Genomic DNA, 27,539 nt, shown 5'->3' with positions numbered 1-27,539 from the left:
TACAAGGGCAGGAATAATCACACTAGGGTGATACTCTGTATACAAGGGGAGGAATCCTCAAACTGGGATAATACTCTGTATACAAGTGGAGAAATCTTATCTCTGGGGTAATATTCTGTATAACATGGGAGGAATCCTCACACTGGGGTAATTACTAATACTCTGTATACAACGGGAGGAATCATCACACTGGGGTAATACAGGGGGTATTAATGGTCGTACACTGTTGCAGTGCGGGAATACCAGCGGCTGATACTTTAAAACAGTATAATATAACAATACTACCTGGAGTACTGGGCCAGCAGATACTCACGCTTACTCTAAAAGTTCGCGACCAGCTATGATTATTTTGTTGCCTGGTAACCGAGTCGAAGAAATGACGTCTTAACTGAGCTGCCGGCTACTTCCGGGAACATCATGGCGGAGGAAGAGGAAACCGGGTGAGAGTTCAGGGGAGGTGATGACAGTGGTCTAACACGGTTATCCCTTTGTATGTATATGTCTGTTTATAGCTATATATATATAAATAGATTTGATACCGGCATTCTGTAACACTCTTTGAAACGATGTATGCCCGGTGCCCTCCATGTAAATCAGCTAAAGAGCTGTCTGTACAGCTCTTTCCATGGCCGCACTCAATAAAAATCCACGACAACATAATTTTCAATCAACGTTTCAGCGCTATAATGCGCATTTTTTTTTTTTAGATCAGTTTACAAACAAAAAGCTGATTGAAGAAGTTGTTGTGAACTTATTTATAAGAGTCCTGAGTGCCGCCATGCAAAAAAATAAAATAAAAACAAAGTACATATAATGTAATTATTCCTCTGGTGCCATAAAAGTGTATACCTCCCAACATGACCCTCTCCAGGAGGGACAGAATGCTCTGTTCCTGGGCATCCTTCTTAATTTATGATTGCCATCACCTGTGCTGAAATTCCTTTCTTATCCATTAACCTGTTCAATACAGGTGTCGGCAATCATACATTAAGAGGGAAGTCCAGGTGCAGAGCATTCTATCCCTCCTGGAGAGGGTCATATTGGGAGGTATGATAGTGTTATATACAAGTGCAAGAGGGGGGAGAGTAATAACTCATAATGACACATGTACCCCATCTGTGTCACCCCTGTCTGTCTTCCCCTCCCCTTAGAATGTAAGCTCTCACGAGTAGGGCCCTCTTCCCTCATGTGCTTATACGTTTCTTACTTTAATAATCCTCAACTGCCTAGATCCCGCAGTTTTTTGGCCACCTGGAACTTATCTCTATGTTTACTGGTGTAGTTATGCTTAGTTACCCTGTCTGTACTTGTCCAATATTGTCTTCAACTGTAAGTCACTGTTTTCCTGTTTTGATTATGTGCATATGTACTCTGTAATTGGGCACTGCGGAACCCTTGTGGCGCCATATAAATAAAGGATAATAATAATAATACCATAACAATGTTATATACCAGAGCGGGATGGAGAAATTATCCCTCTTATACCATAACAGTGTTATATACCTTTTGGAGGAGGGTGGGGTAATAATCCCTCTGATACCATAATACCGGGTTCACATCACAATGTCGGGTCGCACACAGGAATTGGAAACGGGTCCTTCCTGAGGGCGACTCGGCATTGGACACTTTCAGACTGGTTTCCCGACCCCTCAATATGCGAGGTCGGGTTAACATTGGGGGCGGGGACGGAGCCTGCATTGGATGCAGAGACGGCAATGGGAGATTATATTATCTCCACATCACCTCTTCTCTGAACGGGTCCCTGGTCGCATCGACTCTGTAACCCGTTCACAATGCACTTGACCCAGGAATAACCCTTCTTTCTCATACGTCCTAGAGGATGCTGGGGTCACCATTAGAACCATGGGGGTATAGACGGGATCCGCAGGAGACATGGGCACTTTAAGACTTTGAAAGGGTATGAACTGGCTCCTCCCTCTATGCCCCTCCGCCAGACTCCAGTTTTAGAATTGTGCCCAGTGAGACTGGATGCACTACAGGGGAGCTCTACTGAGTTTCTCTGAAAAGACTTATGTTAGGTTTTTTATTTTCAGGGAGGCTGCTGGCAACGGTCTCCCTGCTTCGTGGGAGTTAGGGGAGAGAGGTATGACCTACTTCTAGTGAGTTCAAAGGCTCTGCTTCTGGCTGACAGGACACCTGCAGCCTGCCGTCACCCCCTTACAGAGCCAGAAATCAGAAGACAGGTGAGTAGCAGAAGAAAGAAGACTGCTCTTCAGTGATGGCTTTATGAGGTACCGCGCGGCGGGCGAGACGATGCGCGCCATGCTCCCACACAAATCACAGGTACTGCGGGGGGGGGGGGGCGCCGCCGCCAGCATAAAATCCTCAATTTGACCTGGCAAGAGTGGACATTAGTGCCTAGGCACTGTCCGAACCCCCGCCAGTATAATAATTTATTTAGGAGCGGGCAGAAGCGCGCCATTACGAACTGCTTCCTCACTCCCTCAGCTCACTGCTCGGCGCCATTTCCTCTCTCAAGACTGCAGAGACGCTGGTCCTCCCTTCCACTGTCTGACAACTATCAGGGTGCAAAACGGGGGGGGAGGGCGCAGTAGTTTTTGGTGCAATATATTGGCAGAGAAGCGCTACAACTTCTGAGGCATTATTTAGTGTTTTCAGGGTTGTTGTTGGCGCTGGGTTGTGAGCTGGCTAATCCTCTCTGTGTCCCTCTAACGGACTTTACTATGGGTCTGTCCCCTTATAAGCCCGGTGTGTCTGAGTGTTTGGCACACGTGTGTCGACATGTCTGAGGCTGAGTGCTCTTTTCAGGAGGAGGCTGTATTGGGGACACTGATATATGTGGGTAAATCCCTGTCGGCACCGCCGACTCCTGACTGAGTGAATGTCTTGAATGCGAATAGGACTCGTATCAGTAAGGAGGATGTGTTATCGCAGGTCCAGGACCCTTCGGGGTCACAAAGACGTTCGTTTGCCCAGTTGGTTAACACTGATACCGACACGGACACTGATTCCAAGTGAAATGTCCGTCTCCCTGGGCACAGTTCCTATAACTGGAGTCTGGAGGAGGGGCATAGAGGGAGGAGCCAGTTCACACCCTTTCAAAGTCTTAAAATGCCCATGTCTCCTGCGGATCCTGTCTATACCCCCATGGTTCTAATGGTGACCCCAGCATCCTCTACGGACTAAGAGAAAAGGATTTACCGGTAGGTATTAAAATCCTATTTTTTCTCCTGCAGGGTCCACAGGATAACACTGGGATATGAGGTAGCGTCAGCGGAATGGCACCAATCAATCAAAAGCTTTTGGCCTCCCAGAATGCAACGGGCCAGTCTCCTATATCCCTGGCTCAGGCAATTCATTTTCTCTAACGTCCTAGTGGATGCTGGGGACTCCGAAAGGACCATGGGGAATAGCGGCTCCGCAGGAGACTGGGCACAAAAGTAAAAGCTTTAGGACTACCTGGTGTGCACTGGCTCCTCCCCCTATGACCCTCCTCCAAGCCTCAGTTAGATTTTTGTGCCCGAACGAGAAGGGTGCATACTAAGGGGCTCTCCTGAGCTGCTTAGAGTAAAAGTTTAAAGTAGGTTTTTTATTTTCAGTGAGACCTGCTGGCAACAGGCTCACTGCACCGAGGGACTAAGGGGAGAAGAAGCGAACTCACCTGCGTGCAGAGTGGATTGGGCTTCTTAGGCTACTGGACATTAGCTCCAGAGGGACGATCACAGGCCCAGCCATGGATGGGTCCCGGAGCCGCGCCGCCGGCCCCCTTACAGAGCCAGAAGAGTGAAGAGGTCCGGAAAATCGGCGGCAGAAGATGTCCTGTCTTCAATAAGGTAGCGCACAGCACCGCAGCTGTGCGCCATTGCTCTCAGCACACTTCACACTCCAATCACTGAGGGTGCAGGGCGCTGGGGGGGGCGCCCTGAGACGCAATAAAAATACCTTTTTTGGCAAAAAATACATCACATATAGCTCCTGGGCTATATGGATGCATTTAACCCCTGCCAATTTTTCCATAAAAAAGCGGGAGAAGGGGGCGGAGCCTATCTCCTCAGCACACTGGCGCCATTTTTTCCTCACAGCTCCGTTGGAGGAAGGCTCCCTGACTCTCCCCTGCAGTCCTGCACTACAGAAACAGGGTAAAACAAGAGAGGGGGGGCACTAATTTGGCAGATAAATATATACAGCAGCTATATCAGGGAAAAGCACTTATATAAGGTTATCCATATATATATATATATATATATATATATATATATATATATAATATATAGCGCTCTGGTGTGTGCTGGCAAACTCTCCCTCTGTCTCCCCAAAGGGCTAGTGGGGTCCTGTCCTCTATCAGAGCATTCCCTGTGTGTGTGCTGTGTGTCGGTACGTTGTGTCGACATGTATGAGGAGGAAAATGGTGTGGAGGCGGAGCAATTGCCTGTGTTAGTGATGTCACCCCCTAGGGAGTCGACACCTGACTGGATGGTCTTATGGAAAGAATTACGTGATAGTGTCAGCACTTTACAAAAGACTGTTGACGACATGAGACAGCCGGCAAATCAGTTAATACCTGTACAGGCGTCTCAAACACCGTCAGGGGCTATAAAACGCCCGTTACCTCAGGTCGATACAGACACGGACACTGACTCCAGTGTCGACGGTGAGGAAACAAACGTATTTTCCAGTAGGGCCACACGTTACATGATCACGGCAATGAAGGAGGTTTTGAACATTTCTGATACTACAAGTACCACAAAAAAGGGTATTATGTGGGGTGTGAAAAAACTACCCGTAGTTTTTCCTGAATCAGATGAATTAAATGAGGTGTGTGATGAAGCGTGGGTTTCCCCCGATAAAAAACTGCTAATTTCTAAAAAATTATTGGCATTATACCCTTTCCCGCCAGAGGTTAGGGCACGTTGGGAAACACCCCCTAGGGTAGATAAGGCGCTCACACGCTTATCAAAACAAGTGGCGTTACCGTCTCCTGATACGGCCGCCCTCAAGGAACCAGCTGATAGGAAGCTGGAAAATATCCTAAAAAGTATATACACACATACTGGTATTATACTGCGACCAGCAATCGCCTCAGCCTGGATGTGCAGTGCTGGGGTGGCTTGGTCGGATTCCCTGACTGAAAATATTGATACCCTGGACAGGGACAATATATTATTGACTATAGAGCATTTAAAGGATGCATTTCTATATATGCGTGATGCACAGAGGGATATTTGCACTCTGGCATCAAGAGTAAGTGCGATGTCCATTTCTGCCAGAAGAGGGTTATGGACGCGACAGTGGTCAGGTGATGCGGATTCCAAACGGCATATGGAAGTATTGCCGTATAAAGGGGAGGAGTTATTTGGGGTCGGTCTATCGGACCTGGTGGCCACGGCAACGGCTGGGAAATCCACCTTTTTACCCCAGGTCACCTCTCAGCAGAAAAAGATACCGTCTTTTCAGGCTCAGTCCTTTCGTCCCCATAAGAGCAAGCGGGCAAAAGGCCACTCTTATCTGCCCCGGGGCAGAGGAAGGGGAAAAAGACTGCAGCAGACAGCCTCTTCCCACGAACAGAAGCCCTCCCCCGCTTCTGCCAAGTCCTCAGCATGACGCTGGGGCCTTACAAGCGGACTCAGGCACGGTAGGGGCCCGTCTCAAGAATTTCAGCGCGCAGTGGGCTCACTCGCAAGTGGACCCCTGGATCCTGCAGGTAGTATCTCAGGGGTACAAATTGGAATTCGAGACGTCTCCCCCTCGCCGGTTCCTGAAGTCTGCTTTACCAACGTCTCCCCCCGACAGGGAGGCGGTATTGGAAGCCATTCACAAGCTGTATTCCCAGCAGGTGATAATCAAGGTACCCCTCCTACAACAGGGAAAGGGGTATTATTCCACGCTGTTTGTGGTACCGAAGCCGGGCGGCTCGGTGAGACCCATTTTAAATCTGAAATCCTTGAACACTTACATAAAAAGGTTCAAGTTCAAGATGGAGTCACTCAGAGCAGTGATAGCGAACCTGGAAGAAGGGGACTATATGGTGTCTCTGGACATCAAGGATGCTTACCTCCATGTCCCAATTTGCCCTTTTCACCAAGGGTACCTCAGGTTTGTGGTACAGAACTGTCACTATCAGTTTCAGACGCTGCCGTTTGGATTGTCCACGGCACCCCGGGTCTTTACCAAGGTAATGGCCGAAATGATGATTCTTCTTCGAAGAAAAGGCGTCTTAATTATCCCTTACTTGGACGATCTCCTGATAAGGGCAAGGTCCAGAGAACAGTTAGAGGTCGGAGTAGCACTATCTCAAGTAGTACTACGACAGCACGGATGGATTCTAAATATTCCAAAATCGCAGCTGATTCCGACGACACGTCTGCTGTTCCTAGGGATGATTCTGGACACAGTACAGAAAAAGGTGTTTCTCCCGGAGGAGAAAGCCAGGGAGTTATCCGACCTAGTCAGGAACCTCCTAAGACCAGGCCAAGTGTCAGTGCATCAATGCACAAGGGTCCTGGGAAAGATGGTGGCTTCTTACAAAGCGATTCCATTCGGCAGATTCCACGCAAGAACTTGTCAGTGGGATCTGCTGGACAAATGGTCCGGATCGCATCTTCAAATGCATCAGCGGATAACCCTGTCTCCAAGGACAAGGGTGTCTCTCCTGTGGTGGTTACAGAGTGCTCATCTCCTAGAGGGCCGCAGATTCGGCATTCAGGATTGGGTCCTGGTGACCACGGATGCCAGCCTGAGAGGCTGGGGAGCAGTCACACAGGGAAAAAATTTCCAGGGCTTGTGGTCAAGCATGGAAACGTCACTTCACATAAATATCCTGGAACTAAGGGCCATTTACAATGCCCTAAGTCAGGCAAGGCCTCTGCTTCAGGGTCAGCCGGTGTTGATCCAGTCGGACAACATCACGGCAGTCGCCCACGTAAACAGACAGGGCGGCACAAGAAGCAGGAGGGCAATGACGGAAGTTGCAAGGATTCTTCGCTGGGCGGAAAATCATGTGATAGCACTGTCAGCAGTGTTCATTCCGGGAGTGGACAACTGGGAAGCAGACTTCCTCAGCAGACACGATCTTCACCCGGGGGAGTGGGGACTTCACCCAGAAGTCTTCCACATGATTGTGAACCGTTGGGAAAAACCAAAGGTGGACATGATGGCGTCCCGCCTCAACAAAAAACTGGACAGATATTGCGCCAGGTCAAGGGACCCTCAGGCAATAGCTGTGGATGCTCTGGTAACACCGTGGGTGTACCAGTCAGTATATGTGTTCCCTCCTCTGCCTCTCATACCCAAGGTACTGAGAATCATAAGAAGGAGAGGTGTAAAGACTATACTCGTGGCTCCGGATTGGCCAAGAAGGACTTGGTACCCGGAAATTCAAGAGATGCTCACGGAAGACCCGTGGCCTCTACCTCTAAGAAAGGACCTGCTCCAGCAGGGACCCTGTCTGTTCCAAGACTTACCGCGGCTGCGTTTGACGGCATGGCGGTTGAACGCCGGATTCTGAAGGAAAAAGGTATTCCAGATAAAGTCATCCCTACCCTGATCAAAGCCAGGAAGGATGTAACTGTGCAACATTATCACCGTATTTGGCGTAAATATGTTGCGTGGTGTGAGGCCAGGAAGGCCCCTACAGAGGAATTTCAACTGGGTCGATTCCTGCATTTCCTGCAAACAGGACTGTCTATGGGCCTCAAATTAGGGTCCATTAAGGTTCAAATTTCGGCCCTGTCAATATTCTTCCAAAAAGAACTAGCTTCAGTTCCTGAAGTTCAGACGTTTGTCAAGGGGGTACTGCATATACAGCCTCCTTTTGTGCCTCCAGTGGCACCTTGGGATCTCAATGTAGTTTTGGGATTCCTAAAATCACATTGGTTTGAACCACTCACCACTGTGGACTTAAAATATCTCACATGGAAAGTGGTAATGCTGTTAGCCTTGGCTTCAGCCAGGCGTGTATCAGAATTGGCGGCTTTATCCTATAAAAGCCCTTACCTAATTTTTCATACGGACAGGGCAGAATTGAGGACTCGTCCTCAATTTCTCCCGAAGGTGGTTTCAGCATTTCACTTAAACCAGCCTATTGTGGTGCCTGCGGCTACTAGGGACTTGGAGGATTCCAAGTTGCTGGACGTAGTCAGGGCCCTGAAAATATATGTTTCCAGGACGGCTGGAGTCAGAAAATCTGACTCGCTGTTTATCCTGTATGCACCCAACAAGCTGGGTGCTCCTGCTTCTAAGCAGACGATTGCTCGTTGGATTTGTAGTACAATTCAGCTTGCACATTCTGTGGCAGGCCTGCCACAGCCAAAATCTGTAAAAGCCCATTCCACACGGAAAGTGGGCTCATCTTGGGCGGCTGCCCGAGGGGTCTCGGCTTTACAACTTTGCCGAGCAGCTACTTGGTCAGGGGCAAATACGTTGGCAAAATTCTACAAATTTGATACCCTGGCTGAGGAGGACCTGGAGTTCTCTCATTCGGTGCTGCAGAGTCATCCGCACTCTCCCGCCCGTTTGGGAGCTTTGGTATAATCCCCATGGTCCTTTCGGAGTCCCCAGCATCCACTAGGACGTTAGAGAAAATAAGAATTTACTTACCGATAATTCTATTTCTCATAGTCCGTAGTGGATGCTGGGTGCCCATCCCAAGTGCGGATTGTCTGCAATACTTGTACATAGTTATTGTTACAAAAATCGGGTTATTATTGTTGTGAGCCATCTTTTCAGAGGCTCCTCTGTTATCATGCTGTTAACTGGGTTCAAATCACAAGTTGTACGGTGTGATTGGTGTGGCTGGTATGAGTCTTACCCGGGATTCAAAATCCTTCCTTATTGTGTACGCTCGTCCGGGCACAGTATCCTAACTGAGGCTTGGAGGAGGGTCATAGGGGGAGGAGCCAGTGCACACCAGGTAGTCCTAAAGCTTTTACTTTTGTGCCCAGTCTCCTGCGGAGCCGCTATTCCCCATGGTCCTTTCGGAGTCCCCAGCATCCACTACGGACTATGAGAAATAGAATTATCGGTAAGTAAATTCTTATTTTTTTGTTTGGTGTGGCAGAAGCCGTACCATGATCATGGGGCTGCTATTTTTTCGCAGCCATAAGCTATTTATTATTTTATTTCTCTGACGTCCTAGTGGATGCTGGGTACTCCGTAAGGACCATGGGGAATAGACGGGCTCCGCAGGAGACTGGGCACTCTTAAAAGAAAGATTAGGTACTATATCTGGTGTGCACTGGCTCCTCCCTCTATGCCCCTCCTCCAGACCACAGTTAGAATCTGTGCCCGGCCAGAGTTGGATGCACCTAGTGGGCTCTCCTGAGTTCACTAGAAAAGAAAGTATATTTAGGTTTTTTATTTTCAGTGAGATCTGCTGGCAACAGACTCACTGCTACAAGGGACTGAGGGGAGAGAAGCAAACCTACCTGCTTGCAGCTAGCTTGTGCTTCTAAGGCTACTGGACACCATTAGCTCCAGAGGGATCGAACACAGGGCCCGACCTCGATCGTCCGTTCCCGTAGCCGCGCCGCCGTCCCCCTTGCAGAGCCAGAAGACGGAAAAAAAAGATGAAAAACGGCGGCTGAAGACTCCGGTCTTCATTAAGGTAGCGCACAGCACTGCAGCTGTGCGCCATTGCTCCCATAGCACACCACACACTCCGGTCACTGTTGGGTGCAGGGCGCTGGGGGGGGCGCCCTGGGCAGCAATTAGTTTACCTTTTGGCATAAATTAGCACATAATACAGTGTATAACACTGTATATGTGCAAAAACCCCCGCCATTAACATTATAAAAAGCGGGAGAAGCCCGCCGCTGCGGGGGCAGGTCTATCTTCCTCAGCACAGCCTGCGCCATTTTCTCTTCACAGCTCCGCTGGAAGGACGCTCCCCAGGCTCTCTCCCCTGCAGTATCCAGTACGACCAGGGTAAAAAGGAGAGGGGGGGCACATAAATTTAGGCGCAAATTGTGTATTAGCAGCTATTGGGAAATCCCTGTGTTATATAGCGCTGTGGTGTGTGCTGGCATACTCTCTCTCTGTCTCCCCAAAGGACTTTGTGGGGTACTGTCCTCAGTCAGAGCATTCCCTGTGTGTGTGCGGTGTGTCGGTACGGCTGTGTCGACATGTTTGATGAGGAGGGCTACGTGGAGGCGGAGCAGGAGCCGATAAGTGTAATGTCGCCCCCTACGGGGCCGACACCAGAGTGGATGGATATGTGGAAGGTATTAACCGACAGTGTCAACTCTTTACATAAAAGGTTCGATGACGTAACAGCCTTGGGACAGCCGGCATCTCAGCCCGCGCCTGCCCAGGCGTCTCAGAGGCCATCAGGGGCTCAAAAACGCCCGCTAGCTCAGATGGCAGACACAGATGTCGACACGGAGTCTGACTCCAGTGTAGACGAGGATGAGACAAATGTACAGTCCACAAGGGCCATCCGATGCATGATTATGGCAATGAAAAATGTATTGCACATTTCTGACATTAACCCGGTTACCACTAAAAAGGGTATTATGTTTGGGGAGAAAAAGCAGCCAGTGACTTTTCCCCCATCTGATGAATTAAATGAATTGTGTGAAGAAGCGTGGTGTTCTCCTGATAAGAAACTAGTGATTTTTAAGAGGTTACTGATGGCGTACCCTTTCCCGCCAACGGATAGGTTACGCTGGGAGACATCCCCTAGGGTGGACAAGGCGCTCACACGATTATCTAAAAGGGTGGCACTGCCGTCTCAGGATACGGCCGCCATAAAGGAGCCTGCAGATAGAAAGCAGGAGGCTATCCTGAAGTCTGTGTATACACACTCAGGTACTATACTGAGACCTGCTATTGCTTCAGCATGGATGTGTAGTGCTGCAGCAGCATGGTCTGATACCCTGTCAGACAACATTGATACCCTCGACAGGGATGCTATTTTGCTAACCATAGAGCATATAAAGGACGTTGTCTTGTATATGAGGGATGCACAGAGGGACATTTGCCGGCTGGCATCTAGAATTAATGCAATGTCCATTTCTGCCAGGAGAGTATTATGGACTCGGCAGTGGACAGGTGATGCTGATTCTAAAAGGCACATGGAGGTTTTGCCTTATAAGGGTGAGGAATTGTTTGGGGACGGTCTCTCGGACCTCGTATCCACAGCAACAGCTGGGAAGTCGACTTTTTTTACCTCAGGTTTCCTCACCGCCTAAGAAAGCACCGTATTATCAAGTACAGTCCTTTCGGCCTCAGAAAGGCAAGCGGGTCAGAGGCGCATCCTTTCTGCCCAGAGGCAGGGGTAGAGGGAAAAAGCTGCACCAGACAGCCAGTTCCCAGGAACAAAAATCCTCCCCTGCTTCCACTAAGTCCACCGCATGACGCTGGGGCTCCACAGGTGGAGCCAGGTGCGGTGGGGGCGCGTCTCCGGAACTTCAGCGACCAGTGGGTTCGCTCACAGGTGGATCTCTGGGTTCTACAAGTGGTATCTCAGGGATACATGCTGGAGTTCGAGGCGACTCCCCCTCGCCGTTACCTCAAATCAGCCTTGCCAGCGGCTCCCAGGGAAAGGGAGGTAGTGCTGGCGGCTATTCACAAGCTGTACCTTCAGCAGGTGATAATCAAGGTTCCCCTCCTTCAACAGGGACGGGGTTACTATTCCACAATGTTTGTGGTACCGAAACCAGACGGTTCGGTGAGACCCATTCTAAATTTGAAATCCTTGAACACTTATGTAAGGAAGTTCAAGTTCAAAATGGAATCGCTCAGGGCGGTTATTGCGAGCCTGGAAGAGGGGGATTTTATGGTGTCGCTGGACATCAAGGACGCTTATCTGCATGTCCCCATTTACCCACCTCACCAGGAGTACCTCAGGTTTGTGGTACAGGACTGCCATTACCAATTCCAGACGTTGCCGTTTGGTCTGTCCACGGCACCGAGGGTATTTACCAAGGCAATGGCCGAAATGATGATACTCCTTCGGAAGAAGGGAGTTATAATTATCCCGTACTTGGACGATCTCCTTATAAAGGCGAGGTCCAGAGAGCAGTTGTTAGTCAGCGTGGCACTTTCTCGGGAAGTGTTGCAACAGCACGGCTGGATTCTGAATATCCCAAAGTCGCAGCTGATTCCTGCGACGCGTCTGCTCTTCCTGGGCATGATTCTGGACACAGAACAGAAGAAGGTGTTTCTCCTGGTGGAGAAGGCCCAGGAATTGTCATCGCTGGTCAGGGACCTCCTGAAACCAAAACAGGTGTCGGTGCATCACTGCACGCGAGTCCTGGGAAAGATGGTGGCTTCTTACGAAGCAATTCCTTTCGGCAGGTTCCATGCAAGGATCTTTCAGTGGGATCTGTTAGACAAATGGTCCGGATCGCATCTTCAGATGCATCGGTTGATCACCCTGTCCCCAAGGGCCAGGGTGTCTCTGCTGTGGTGGCTGCAGAGAGCTCATCTTCTCGAGGGCCGCAGATTCGGCATACAGGACTGGATCCTGGTGACCACGGACGCAAGCCTCCGAGGATGGGGGGCAGTCACTCAGGGAAGGAACTTCCAGGGACCGTGGTCAAGTCAGGAGACTTCACTACACATAAATATACTGGAACTAAGGGCCATTTACAACGCCCTGAGTCTAGCAGAGCCCCTGCTTCAAAACCAACCAGTGCTGATTCAATCAGACAACATCACGGCGGTCGCCCATGTAAACCGCCAGGGCGGCACAAGAAGCAGGATGGCGATGGCAGAAGCCACAAGGATTCTCCGATGGGCGGAAAATCACGTGCTAGCACTGTCAGCAGTGTTCATTCCGGGAGTGGAAAACTGGGAAGCAGACTTCCTCAGCAGGCACGACCTCCACCCGGGAGAGTGGGGACTTCATCCAGAAGTCTTCACGCAGATTGTAAACCGTTGGGAACGGCCACAGGTGGACATGATGGCGTCCCGCCTCAACAAAAAGCTAAAAAAATATTGCGCCAGGTCAAGAGACCCTCAGGCGATAGCTGTGGACGCACTAGTGACACCGTGGGTGTACCAGTCGGTTTATGTGTTCCCTCCTCTTCCTCTCATACCCAAGGTACTGAGGATAGTAAGAAAGAGAGGAGTAAGAACTATACTCATTGTTCCGGATTGGCCAAGAAGAACTTGGTACCCAGAACTACAAGAAATGATCTCAGAGGAACCATGGCCTCTGCCTCTCAGACAGGACCTGTTACAGCAGGGGCCCTGTCTGTTCCAAGACTTACCGCGGCTGCGTTTGACGGCATGGCGGTTGAACGCCGGATCCTAACGGAAAAGGGCATTCCAGATGAAGTGATTCCTACGCTGATAAAGGCTAGGAAAGATGTGACAGCACAACATTATCACCGTATATGGCGAAAATATGTTGCTTGGTGTGAGGCCAGAAAGGCCCCTACAGCGGAATTCCAGCTGGGTCGATTCCTGCACTTCCTACAGTCAGGAGTGACTATGGGCCTAAAATTAGGATCCATAAAGGTCCAGATTTCGGCCCTATCTATTTTCTTTCAAAAAGAACTGGCTTCACTACCTGAAGTTCAGACGTTTGTTAAGGGAGTGCTGCATATTCAGCCCCCTTTTGTGCCTCCAGTGGCACCTTGGGATCTTAACGTTGTGTTGGATTTCCTGAAATCCCACTGGTTTGAGCCACTTAAGACCGTGGAACTAAAATATCTCACGTGGAAAGTGGTCATGCTATTGGCCTTAGCTTCGGCTAGGCGTGTGTCAGAATTGGCGGTTTTGTCATGTAAAAGCCCTTATCTGATCTTCCATATGGACAGGGCAGAATTGAGGACTCGTCCCCAATTTCTCCCTAGGGTGGTATCATCGTTTCATTTGAACCAACCTATTGTGGTGCCTGCGGCTACTCGGGACTTGGAGGACTCCAAGTTACTAGATGTAGTCAGGGCTTTGAAAATCTATGTAGCCAGGACGGCTGGAGTCAGGAAGACTGACTCGCTGTTTATCCTGCATGCGCCCAACAAGCTGGGTGCTCCTGCTTCAAAGCAAACTATTGCGCGCTGGATCTGTAACACGATTCAGCAAGCTCATTCTGCGGCAGGATTGCCGCATCCTAAATCAGTAAAAGCCCATTCCACGAGGAAGGTGGGCTCTTCTTGGGCGGCTGCCCGAGGGGTCTCGGCTTTACAACTTTGCCGAGCTGCTACTTGGTCGGGTTCAAACACATTTGCTAAATTCTACAAGTTTGATACCCTGGCTGAGGAGGACCTTGCCTTTGCTCATTCGGTGCTGCAGAGTCGTCCGCACTCTCCCGCCCGTTTGGGAGCTTTGGTATAATCGCCATGGTCCTTACGGAGTACCCAGCATCCACTAGGACGTCAGAGAAAATAAGAATTTACTCACCGGTAATTCTATTTCTCGTAGTCCGTAGTGGATGCTGGGAGCCCGTCCCAAAGTGCGGACTCTCTGCAATACATGTATATAGTTATTGCTTACCTAAAGGGTTATTGTTTTGAGCCATCTGTTGACTGAGGCTCAGTTGTTGTTCATACTGTTAACTGGGTATGGTTATCACAAGTTGTACAGTGTGATTGGTGTGGCTGGTATGAGTCTTACCCTGGATTTCCAAATCCTTTACTAGTAATGTCAGCTCTTCCGGGCACTGTTTTCTTAACTGAGGTCTGGAGGAGGGGCATAGAGGGAGGAGCCAGTGCACACCAGATATAGTACCTAATCTTTCTTTTAAGAGTGCCCAGTCTCCTGCGGAGCCCGTCTATTCCCCATGGTCCTTACGGAGTACCCAGCATCCACTACGGACTACGAGAAATAGAATTACCGGTGAGTAAATTCTTATTTTTTATAGCCTTATTCTTTTGAGTGATCTTCCTAAAAAGCGTCATATATGCACCTTAGAAATAGTCACTCCAAAAACTCCCTGCCGGGTTGCGACAACGCTTACCCACGTGTACAGTGCTGTTTCGGCGGATGTCTGTGTGGATGTACTAATAAGTCAAGCTGACATTACCAGGCTGTGGCTGGAGAACAGGGAGAAGGTAAGGCGTCGGTTCCACATAGCGGGAGGGAGACGCGAGACACAGCCACACTGTTTTCGGGAGGAGACTACCGAACAGTCGCTGATGCGGCTGCCCAACTCGGTTGCACCAGTGCTAGGCCTCAGAGATTATAGGCTCCAGGGGTTAGTGTGAGGCCGCGATCCCTGGGGTTGATGTCAGCAGTGGTTAGTAAGACGCTCCCCTGGTCGCCCCTTTCCCCTGGTTCATGACCAGTTTCTTCCGAGTTCCCCGCCATGAACTGATTTCGCGTTTCTGTCTGAGACGCTAGATATATAACTGACCCAGTTGCAGCATAGGCGGCTGTGTCACTGGTGCTTCTGTGTTCACTTGGGCGTTTGTGTTCACTGATAACATGTGTTGACTTGGACGTCATTGTTCACTATTTGTGTCTTGAACAGATATGTAAGGCAGCCGTCTTCCATTAACACATTCATTAGACATTATACCTTTGATACCTTTGCCTCTCAGGACTCTGCATTCGGGCGAAGGATTCTTCTGTCCAATCACGAATGTCCCCTCCACTAAATTTGCTTTGGTACAACCCAATGTTATCGTGTGGATAATCTGTGAACCCTGCGGGAGAAATAAGTAGTTATGGTAGACTTACCGTCGATAACTGTTTCTCCTAAGTCCACAGTATCCACAGGGATCCCACCCTGACGCACCTGATTTGAGGATCCTTACAATTACTAAGCTCTTTCCTCTTGTGTGGAAGTGTGTGTATGTGTTCTTCTCGCCTGATTAGGTTTCTATGATGCTCCTGCATTGAGCTTTGGAAAATAACTGAATTGCCTAGCCAGGAGGCGGGGACTTTCTGGGTGCCATTCCGCTGATGCTACCTCCTATCCTAATGTTATCCTGTGGATACTGTGGACTTAGGAGAAAAAGAGTTATTGACGGTAAGTCTACCATAACTACTTATATTCCCGGGTTGAATTACTGGGTCAGGTGTTCCGGGAATTCGTCAGTGACCCCTTTCACACCGCACAGCGACCCGCGTCGACCCGACAATATACCAGGTCGTTACCAGGTTATTTGTGTGGTGTGAAAAAGGTATATGCCAGTTCAGGGATGAAGGGGGAGTAATTTTCCCTCTGGTGCCATAGCAGTGTTATATACAGTACCAGTTCAAGGGGAGTAATTATCCCTCTTATAGCGTGACAGTATTATATACCAGTGCAGGGAGGAGTAATTATCCCTCTGATACCATAACCTTTATATACCAGTAGAGGGGGGAGTAATTATCTCTCTGATACTATAACAGTCATTGATTGTGCTGAGCCCAAAAAAAAGTGGGTCCCCTCACTTTTAAAAAGTTGGGGACCTACCTGTCCTTTTCTGGGTCCCATCGGAATGAAGGTTCTTCTTGTTCATCATCTTCATCATCATCATCATCATCATCATCATACAGGACACTCTGCACCAAAGCTGTAAATAGAAATTTTGGTGCCCTCTGGCAGAAAGTGAATTGGTGCTCGCCTCCCATAATGAAAATCAGGGACAGTAAAAATGTAGGGGCGTGGCTTCATGGGGAAGTGGCGCGGCCACATAATAGTACCAATTCACATTACACTAAACAGTAGTGCCGCTTATACACAGTGCACCAGATAGAGCATGCTATACATATTGCGCCAGGTGGAGCACCTTAACCTTATATACATTGCGCCAGGTAGAGCACTTAGACACATTGCACCACTGGCCCAGGCCCCCTCCCCCTCATAGGCCAGAGGAACCCCCCACAGCAAGCGCAGCCACCACATCAGACCCAGAGTCCTGTCGTTGTCTCCCCCCACCCCACCCCCAGATGGTGTCGTGGGAACCCCCCACAGCGAGCCCATCCACCACTTCTTTTTACACTATGAATTATATGCGCCCGCTACCTGATGTCAATCTCGCAGCATGCGACCCGATGACTGTCACACAGACACTCCCCGGCAGTTCTGTACACTTAGCCAGGGAGCTGCGCCATGCCCGGACCCCATGGGGAACCCCCAGCGGCATTCACAGCGGCAGCCTGTCCAGCCACCATCGCCAGCACTCCCCGTGGGAATCCCAGCAGCGGTCACAAGTCCAGCCAGCCCCCACCGTGGGAACCACCCAGCCACCACTCCAGATGCTGTGAGAACCTCCCCTGACAGCAAGCCCAGCCACAACCCACTTGTTACTCTACACTCACCCGTGGCAAGCTACACCATACCCGTACCCCAAGTCCACGTGACCAGGAGAGGCACCAAAGAGGACTGGAAATGCTCCACCTCCTCTTTTTATACCTTGCAGCCAGGCTAGCATTAATCAATCATTCAAATGGCTGCTGTGGGACGTGTCCCTAGGGACCCACCCACTTTAGAAAATTAAGTCCCACGTCCTCATGATTGAGTAAAATATGTGCCATGGCGCGTTTTTGCGATCACTGAACAGTGCAGAGGGGAGTAATTATCCTCCTGATTAAAATGCTATTTCTCTAACGTCCTAAGTGGATGCTGGGGACTCCGTAAGGACCATGGGGAATAGCGGCTCCGCAGGAGACTGGGCACATCTAAAGAAAGCTTTAGGACTATCTGGTGTGCACTGGCTCCTCCCCCTATGACCCTCCTCCAAGCCTCAGTTAGATCTCTGTGCCCGAACGAGAAGGGTGCACACTAGGGGCTCTCCTGAGCTTCTTAGTGAAAGTTTTAGTTTAGGTTTTTTATTTTCAGTGAGACCTGCTGGCAACAGGCTCACTGCATCGAGGGACTAAGGGGAGAAGAAGCGAACTCACCTGCGTGCAGAGTGGATTGGGCTTCTTAGGCTACTGGACATTAGCTCCAGAGGGACGATCACAGGCCCAGCTTGGATGGGTCCCAGAGCCGCGCCGCCGGCCCCCTTACAGAGCCAGAAGGCAGAAGAGGTCCGGAAAATCGGCGGCAGAAGACGTCCTGTCTTCAACAAGGTAGCGCACAGCACTGCAGCTGTGCGCCATTGCTCTCAGCACACTTCACACTCCGGTCACTGAGGGTGCAGGGCGCTGGGGGGGGCGCCCTGAGACGCAATAATAAACACCTTGGATGGCAAAAAAAATGCATCACATATAGCTCCTGGGCTATATGGATGCATTTAACCCCTGCCAAAATACATAAAAAAAACGGGAGATAGGCTCCGCCCCCTTATCGGCGGCCTTATCTCCTCAGCACACTGGCGCCATTTTCCCTCACAGCTCCGTTGGAGGGAAGCTCCCTGGCTCTCCCCTGCAGTCACTACACTACAGAAAGGGTTAAAAAAGAGAGGGGGGCACAAATTAGGCGCAGTATTAACTATACAGCAGCTATAAGGGGAAAAACACTTATATAAGGTTATCCCTGTATATATATAGCGCTCTGGTGTGTGCTGGCAAACTCTCCCTCTGTCTCCCCAAAGGGCTAGTGGGGTCCTGTCCTCTATCAGAGCATTCCCTGTGTGTGTGCTGTATGTCGGTACTTTTGTGTCGACATGTATGAGGAGAAAAATGATGTGGAGACGGAGCAGATTGCCTGTAATAGTGATGTCACCCCCTAGGGGGTCGACACCTGAGTGGATGAACTGTTGGAAGGAATTACGTGACAGTGTCAGCTCTGTATAAAAGACAGTGGTTGACATGAGACAGCCGGCTACTCAGCTTGTGCCTGTCCAGACGTCTCATAGGCCGTCAGGGGCTCTAAAGCGCCCGTTACCTCAGATGGCAGATATAGACGCCGACACGGATACTGACTCCAGTGTCGACGGTGAAGAGACAAATGTGACTTCCAGTAGGGCCACACGTTACATGATTGAGGCAATGAAAAATGTTTTACACATTTCTGATAATACGAGTACCACCAAAAAGGGGTATTATGTTCGGTGAGGAAAAACTACCTGTAGTTTTCCTGAATCTGAGAAATTAAATGAGGTGTGTGATGTTGCGTGGGTTTCCCCCGATAACAACTGATAATTTCTAAAATGTTATTGGCATTATATCCTTTCCCGCCAGAGGTTAGGGTGCGTTGGGAAACACCCCCTAGGGTGGATAAAGCGCTCACACGCTTGTAAGGGCTCTATCCTCTCCTGAGATGGCCGCCCTTAAGGATCCTGCTGATAGAAAGCAGGAGGGTATCCTAAAATGTATTTACACACATACTGGTGTTACACTGCGACCAGCAATCGCCTCAGCCTGGATGTGCAGTGCTGGGTTGGCGTGGTCGGATTCCCTGACTGAAAATATTGATACCCTAGATAGGGACAGTATATTTTTGCCTATAGAGCATTTGAAAGATGCATTTCTATATATGCGTGATGCACAGCGGAATATTTGCCGACTGGCATCAAGTCTAAGTGCGTTGTCCATTTCTACCAGTAGAGGGTTATGGACACGTCAGTGGTCAGGTGATGCGTATTCCAAACGGCATTTGGAAGTATTGCCTTATTAAGGGGAGGAGTTATTTGGGGTCGGTCTTTCAGACCTGGTGGCCACGGCAACAGCTGGGAAATCCACGTTTGTACCCCAGGTCGCCTCTCAACATGAGAAGACGCCGTATTATCAGGCGCAGTCTTTTCGTGGATAAGCGGGCAAAAGGTTCCTCATTTCTGCCCCGTGACAGAGGGAGAGGAAAAAGGCTGCAGAAATCAGCCAGTTCCCAGGAACAGAAACCCTCTCCCGCCTCTGCCAAGCCCTCAGTATACGCTGGGGCTTTACAAGCAGAATCAGGCACGGTGGGGGGCCCGTCTCAATGAATTTCAGCGCGCAGTGGGCTCACTCGCAAGTAGACCCCTGGATCCTTCAGGTGATATCTCAGGGGTACAAATTAGAATTCGAGACGTCTCCCCCTCGCCGTTTCCTAAAGTCGGCTTTACCGATGTCTCCTTCTGACAGGGAGACAGTTTTGGAAGCCATTCACAAGCTGTATTCCCAGCAGGTGATAATCAAGATACCCCTCCTGCAACAGGGAACGGGGTATTATTCCACACTGTTGTGGTACCGAAGCCGGACGGCTCGGTGAGACCGATTCTAAATCTAAAATCTTTGAACACTTACATACAGAGGTTCAAATTCAAGATTGAGTCACTCAGAGCAGTGATTGCGAACCTGGAAGAAGGGGACTACATGATGTCTCGGGACATCAAGGATGCTTACCTTCATGTCAAAATTTACCCTTCTCACCAAGGGTACCTCAGGTTTATGGTACAGAACTGTCACTATCAGTTCAGACGCTGCCGTATGGATGGTCCACGGCACCCCGGGTCTTTACCAAGGTAATGGCCGAAATGATGATATTCCTTCAAAGGAAGGGAATTTTAGTTATCCCTTACTTGGACGATTCCCTGATGAGGGTAAGATCCAGGGAACAGTTGGAGGTCGGTGTAGCACTATCTCAGGTAGTGTTGCTGCAGCACGGTTGGATTCTCAATATTCCAAAATCGCAGCTGGTTCCGACGACTTGTCTTCTGTTCCTAGGGATGATCCTGGACACAGTCCAGAAAAAGGTGTTTCTCCCGGAGGAGAAAGCCAGGGAGTTATCCGAGCTAGTCAGGAACCTCCTAAAACCGAGCCAAGTCTCAGTGCATCAATGCACAAGGGTTCTGGGTAAAATGGTGGCTTCCTACGAAGCAATCCCATTCGGCAGATTCCACGCAAGAACTTTCCAGTGGGACCTGCTGGACAAATGGTCCGGGTCGCATCTTCAGATGCATCAGCGGATAACCCTGTCACCAAGGACAAGGGTGTCCCTCCTGTGGTGGTTGCAGAGTGCTCATCTTCTAGAGGGCCGCAGATTCGGCATTCAGGACTGGGTCCTGGTAACCACGGATGCCAGCCTGCGAGGCTGGGGAGCAGTCACACAGGGAAGGAATATCCAGGACTTATGGTCAAGCCTGGAGACATCACTTCACATAAATATCCTGAAGCTAAGGGACATTTACAATGCTCTAAGCTTAGCAAGACCTCTGCTTCAAGGTCAGCCGGTGTTGATCCAGTCGGACAACATCACGGCAGTCACCCACGTAAACAGACAGGGTGGCACAAGAAGCAGGAGGGCAATGGCAGAAGCTGCAAGGATTCTTCGCTGGGCGGAAAATCATGTGATAGCACTGTCAGCAGTATTCATTCCGGGAGTGGACAACTGGGAAGCAGACTTCCTCAGCACGACCTCCACCCGGGAGAGTGGGGACTTCACCCAGAAGTCTTCCACATGATTATAAACCGTTGGGAAAAACTCGACAGGTATTGCGCCAGGTCCAGGGACCCTCAGGCAATAGCTGTAGACGCTCTGGTAACACCGTGGGTGTACCAGTCAGGGTATGTGTTCCCTCCTCTGCCTCTCATACCCAAGGTACTGAGATTGATAAGATGGAGAGGAGTAAGCACTATATTCGTGGCTCCGGATTGGCCAAGAAGGATTTGGTAACCGGAACTTCAAGAGATGCTCACGGAGGATCCGTGGCCTCTACCTCTAAGAAGGGACCTGCTCCAGCAAGGACCCTGTCTGTTCCAAGACTTACCGCGGATGCGTTTGACGGCATGGCGGTTGAACGCCGGATCCTGAAGGAAAAAAGGCATTCCGGATGAAGTCATCCCTATCCTGATCAAAGCCAGGAAGGATGTAACCGCAAAAACATTATCACCGCAATTGGCGAAAATATGTTGCGTGGTGCGAGGCCAGTAAGGCCCGACGGTGGAAATTCAACTGGGTCGATTCCTACATTTCCTGCAAACAGGAGTGTCTATGGGCCTGAAATTGGGGTCCATTAAGGTTCAAATTTCGGCCCTGTCAATTTTCTTCCAAAAAGAACTAGCTTCAGTCCCTGAAGTTCAGACGTTTGTAAAAGGGGTACTGCATATACAGCCTCCTTTTGTGCCTCCAGTGGCACTTTGGGATCTCAATGTAGTTTTGGGTTCCAAAAGTCACATTGGTTTGAACCACTTAAATCTGTGGAGTTAAAATATCTCACATGGAAAGTGGTCATGCTGTTGGCCCTGGCCTGGGCCAGGCGCGTGTCTGAATTGGCGGCTTTATCCTGAAAAAGCCCTTATCTGATGTTCCATTCGGACAGGGCGTTATTGAGGACTCGTCCTCAGTTTCTCCCTAAGGTGGTTTCAGCGTTTCACCTGAACCAACCTATTTGTGGTGCCTGCGGCTACTAGGGACTTGGAGGACTCCAAGTTGCTAGACGTTGTCAGGGCCCTGAAAATATGTTTCCAGGAGGGCTGGAGTCAGGAAATCTGACTCGCTGTTTATCCTGTATGCACCCAACAAGCTGGGTGCTCCTGCTTCTAAGCAGACTATTGCTCGTTGGATTTGTAGTACAATTCAGCTTGCACATTCTGTGGCAGGCCTGCCACAGCCAAAAATCTGTAAATGCCCACTCCACAAGGAAGGTGGGCTCATCTTGGGCGGCTGCCCGAGGGGTCTCGGCTTTACAACTTTGCCGAGCAGCTACTTGGTCAGGAGCAAATACGTTTGTAAAATTCTACAAAATTGATATCCTGGCTGAGGAGGACCTGGAGTTCTCTCATTTGGTGCTGCAGAGTCATCCGCACTCTCCCGCCCGTTTGGGAGCTTTGGTATAATCCCCATGGTCCTTACGGAGTCCCCAGCATCCACTTAGGACGTTAGAGAAAATAAGAATTTACTTACCGATAATTCTATTTCTCATAGTCCGTAGTGGATGCTGGGCGCCCATCCCAAGTGCGGATTGTCTGCAATACTTGTACATAGTTATTGTTACAAAAATCGGGTTATTATTGTTGTGAGCCATCTTTCAGAGGCTCCTCTGTTATCATGCTGTTAACTGGGTTCAGATCACAGGTTATACGGTGTGATTGGTGTGGCTGGTATGAGTCTTACCCGGGATTCAAAATCCTTCCTTATTGTGTACGCTCGTCCGGGCACAGTATCCTAACTGAGGCTTGGAGGAGGGTCATAGGGGGAGGAGCCAGTGCACACCAGATAGTCCTAAAGCTTTCTTTAGATGTGCCCAGTCTCCTGCGGAGCCGCTATTCCCCATGGTCCTTACGGAGTCCCCAGCATCCACTACGGACTATGAGAAATAGAATTATCGGTAAGTAAATTCTTATTTTTACAGGTATAACTTATTCTTTTTATTTTCTCACCTTTCCTTTTTATTCTTTTTGGCCCCTACTCAATATTCCTGTCGGGCGGACAGTGTGTATGACAGATGCTGAGCTTAGTGTGTTTCTTATCTCGCCTCAGGTCTGTATTACAGGAGCTGCAGGTTCTACAGTCCATTTATCTGGAGGAGCTGGAGGTATCTGAGGAAGACGGGTAAGAAATGTGATTCCAGACTTTCATACTAATTACACAGTGCTCTATCTACCCCTAGTCCCTGGTATGTGTAATTGACAAATAATGGTAATAACTGGTATTACTAGGTTGGTGTTGAGAATCACTTTACATCCAGCAACTGGCGATGACCTGGAGACCCAGTATGTGCGCCTAACCCTACAACTGTCCCTCCCATCACAGGTAACATTATAGATCTTGTCTTTATACTTCTCCCCCTATATGTGATCTGTAAGGCCCGGTTCTCTGTTACCCTTCCCCTGTATGCAATCCCTGTGTTTTATAGGCCCAATTCTATTTTCCTGTTCCTCTCTATGTGATCCTTGTGTCTTATAGGCCTAGTTACTATTACTCTTCCTCTGTATACAATATTACTCTTCCTCTGTATGCGTTGCCTGAGTCTTACAGGCGCAGCTCTGTTACTCTTCCCCTGGTACGTGTTCCCTGTCTAATAGGCCTGCCTCTATGAATACTGTTCCTCTGTATGTGATCTCTATGTCTTATGGGCCTGTCTCTATGTTCTCTTCCATGTAATTTTAGAAATAATATTTGTATGTATTGCTCTTGTCCCCTCTCCCCTTTTTTATGGAGTAAATGTACTCCTTAGTCCAGTTTATGCACTGGTTTGTCTCTGATGTGCTCATGTACTGCTCTCTGTTCCATGACTTGCTGTGATCTATGTGTCTATTCTGCAGTATCCTGAAGAACCACCTGAGATAAGTGTGAGCAACCCCCGAGGTCTGTGTGATGAGCAGATTCAGAGGTATGGCGAGAGTAGAGATTGGGCTTTTGTCGGGCTGTGACAGGGGATTGCTATCAGAGCTCCATCCTAAAAATTAGGTGTAGAGGAGATAGCAGCCAATACTTTGTCCCTTTCTATCTGATTGGTCAGACCTTCAGAGAAACACAGCCCATGTGAAGTGTTATGTTATTGGCTGGAAGAAGACCAGTCTGCTCAGATAGGGGTACATTTACTAAGATGGGAGTTCTATTCAAGATGGGATGTTGCCCATAGCAACCAATCAGATTCTACTTCTTATTTATCTAGCACCTTCTAGAAGATATTACCTGGAATCTGATTGGATGCTATTGGCAACATCCCATCTTAAATAGAACTCCCATCTTAGTAAATTTACCCCATAGTGTCTATAGGGGAATGTGTGCGTCTTTTGCAATGGTACAGTGACACTAAGTTCTGCCCATTGCCAGTATACATTAGAGAGTAACTGAAGTGACCACAAGTTCAGCTGCTAAGATATTGGCCACAGCATTTTTCCACCCATATGTATGGACGCGTTCCAGTAGCATAACAATAACATAACATCTGGTTTACCCCTGACACGCCCATTATTGTACAACAAATGCCTTCACTATTGGACTGTATAAACTACAAAACCCTGTGTAATATAGCAGAATGAACTCTCAGCATTGCATGCTCAGTGCACTGTATGACGTATAAAGCTCTGATCCATGTCGCCGGAGGGCACATCAAAAGTAGTTCGCTAATGCCACTGCCATCATCTGCTATCTTTCCCTGACCACCTAAAAATCATATGGCTTCCTACATGGTACTGTATAACAAGCTGATAACAAGAATGATGTGTATTCCACCCGACAAATTTATACTGTATCTTTGTATCCAAGGAGTCAATCAGGTGCTGAGTGAATTTTTATACTCTTATAGCAGCTCACCCAGGTCTCTCTCTCGTAATACCATATGCAGGGCTGTTTGTCTCTCTTAGGGGGTAATTCAGAGTTGATCGCAGCAGCAAATTTGTTAGCGGTTGGGCAAAACCATGTACACTGCAGCTGTGGCAGATATAACGTTTGCAGAGAGAGTTAGATTTGGGTGGGTTATTTTGTTTCTGTGCAGGGTAAATACTGCCTGCTTTATTTTTACACTGCATATGAGATTTCAGTTTGAACACACCCCACCCAAATCTAACTCTCTCTGCACATGTTATATTTGCCCCCCCCCCCCCCCCCCCCCCCTGCAGTGCACATAGTTTTGCCAAACTGCTAACAAATTTGCTGCTGCAATCAACTCTGAATTAGGCCCGTAGGGGGTCATTCCGAGTTGATCGCTCGCTAGCAGTTGTTAGCAGCCGTGCAAACGCTATGCCGCCTCCCACTGTGAGTGTATTTTAGCTTAGCAGAAGTGCGAACGAAAGGATTGCAGAGCGGCTACAAAAAAAATTGTGCAGTTTCAGAGTAGCTTCAGACCTACTCAGCGCTTGCAAACACTTCAGACTGTTAAGTTTCGGATCTGACGTCCCAAACACTCCCTGTGTTCTCCGAGCCACGCCTGCGTTTTTCCTGGCATGCCTGCGTTTTTCTGAACACTCCCTGAAAACGGGCAGTTGACACCCAAAAACGCCCCCTTCCTGTCAATCACTCTGGCGGACATTGTGAAAGAAAAGCCTCGCTAGATCTTGTGTAAAACTACATCGGCTGTTGTGAAAGTACATTGCGTGTGCGCAGAAGTGCTGCTTTTTCACTTAATCGCTGCGAACATTTTTATCTAGCGATCAACTCGGAATGACCCCCTTAGTACCGTACACAGGGCTGTTTCTCTGTCTTAGTACCGTACGCAGGGCTGTTTCTGTCTCTTAGTACCGTACACTGGGCTGTTTCTCTTGTAGTACCGTACGCAGGGCTGTTTCTCTCTCTTAGTACCGTACGCAGGGCTATCTGTCTCTCTTAGTACCGTACGCAGGGCTGTTTCTCTCTCTTAGTACCGTACACTGGGCTGTTTCTCTTGTAGTACCATACGCAGGGCTGTTTCTCTCTCTTAGTACCGTACGCAGGGCTGTCTGTCTCTCTTAGTACCGTACGCAGGGCTGTTTCTCTCTTGTCCTACTTGATGCAGGGCTGTCTCTCTTTTGTAGTGTATTACATGGGGCTGTCTCTCATAGTACCTGATGCAGGGCTGTCTCTCTCTCTTGTAGTATCATCAATACGTTACACGTGACTGCTACACAGTCTGCGGGATGTCCTGTTCTCTATCAGCTTATTGAGGTGAGTCTTCCTATATATGGTGCGTGCCTGTATGTTGAGGGTCAGTTTGAAGTGTGTGGATAGATAGAGATAGAGATATATATATATATATATCTCTATCTCTATCTCTATATATATCTATAATAAAGAGAAATATGTTATGTCTTTATAGAAAGGGAAGGAGATGCTGACATCCAGCAATATTCCTCGTGGCCACTGTGTCATCTGCCTATATGAATTTCAGGTTTGGTTTTTATCTCTTCTTTGTTGAACATGAACATATTTTGTTATCATGTATGTTTCCTTGTTGAGTTCACTGCCCCAGGTTTGTTGTGATTGGGAAAACAAGAAAAACAAAAAAAGGCTGTGCTCATGGGAGTGATAGTAAATGAATAAAGGAGAGCTGACGTGGTTATCACTTTAAAATAATTTATTAATATTACATTAATCAATTAGAAATCCTAAATGGATAATAATAAAATATGTAGAAATAAAATGAAACAAATACACTGAGTCGCTGTAAGGGTAAAAAACAGTAATGTCTGTGCACGTTAGTATTTCTCAGATAGGGCCGTTACTGATACGGCTCAGATGCTGTAATGAGTAAAAGCCGGGCGGCTTACAGCTGCTATCAGCCGGCTCTCCCTTTCATTCTAGAGCGGCGTGTCCCCATCCAAGAATGTCTCCCTGCAGCAAACGGTGATTGTTCCAGGACTCCTCTTTTAATCACACAGCGACTCTTTCTCTTTCACCCCCTGGACATTCTTGAACCTTTCTCTTTACCTAACCTCACCTCTTTTGCCTTTCCTGCACCACTTTTTCTCTCCAACCTGACACTTTTTTTCCCCACCTCTCTCCACCTCAACCCCCACACCCGTTTTCTCACCACCTCTCATACACTCACCCACCCCTTTCAAGTTTGTTGTCTGGTTGTGCATGTGCTGGCTTGGAGCTGTTGTGCATGTGCTTGCTTGGAGCTTGCTGGCTGGGTGTGTATGTGCTGGCTCAGAGAATTGGCTGGATGTGGGTATTCATGGTCTTCAGGTGGTATTAGGGTTTGTTTCAGTAACTCATGCGTAAGATTATCTCACAGGTGCTACAAATTGCAAACCAGCAGCTGTATTGAGGTCCTTCTATCTCTTCATGTAATCCCAGACAGACTTGATAATGTTGAGATCAGGGCTCTGTGGGGGCCATATCATCACTTCCAGTACTCCCTGTTCTTCTTTGCGCTAAATATAGTTCTTAATGACAT

At 48.8% G+C, this 27,539-nt stretch overlaps 1 protein-coding gene across 1 annotated transcript in view; it reads left to right on the top strand.

Annotated features, from left to right (window-relative positions):
* The first annotated feature begins 342 nt into the window (after positions 1-342).
* The window catches only part of RNF25 (ring finger protein 25), a 36,042-nt gene continuing 8,845 nt past the window's right edge, over positions 343-27,539 (top strand). The window contains exons 1-6 of the mRNA XM_063917356.1: positions 343-440; positions 23,198-23,269; positions 23,377-23,470; positions 23,983-24,050; positions 26,236-26,305; positions 26,457-26,528. Of these exons, the coding sequence (XP_063773426.1) occupies positions 418-440; positions 23,198-23,269; positions 23,377-23,470; positions 23,983-24,050; positions 26,236-26,305; positions 26,457-26,528 (399 nt within the window). The 5' untranslated portion in view covers positions 343-417. The remainder of the gene's footprint in view (positions 441-23,197; positions 23,270-23,376; positions 23,471-23,982; positions 24,051-26,235; positions 26,306-26,456; positions 26,529-27,539) is intronic.

The sequence above is a fragment of the Pseudophryne corroboree genome, chromosome 4 (assembly GCF_028390025.1).
Source record: "Pseudophryne corroboree isolate aPseCor3 chromosome 4, aPseCor3.hap2, whole genome shotgun sequence".
Taxonomy (NCBI): Eukaryota; Metazoa; Chordata; class Amphibia; order Anura; family Myobatrachidae; genus Pseudophryne; species Pseudophryne corroboree.
The sequence above is the reverse complement of the archived record's forward strand: the minus strand, read 5'-3'. Positions and strand labels throughout refer to the sequence as shown.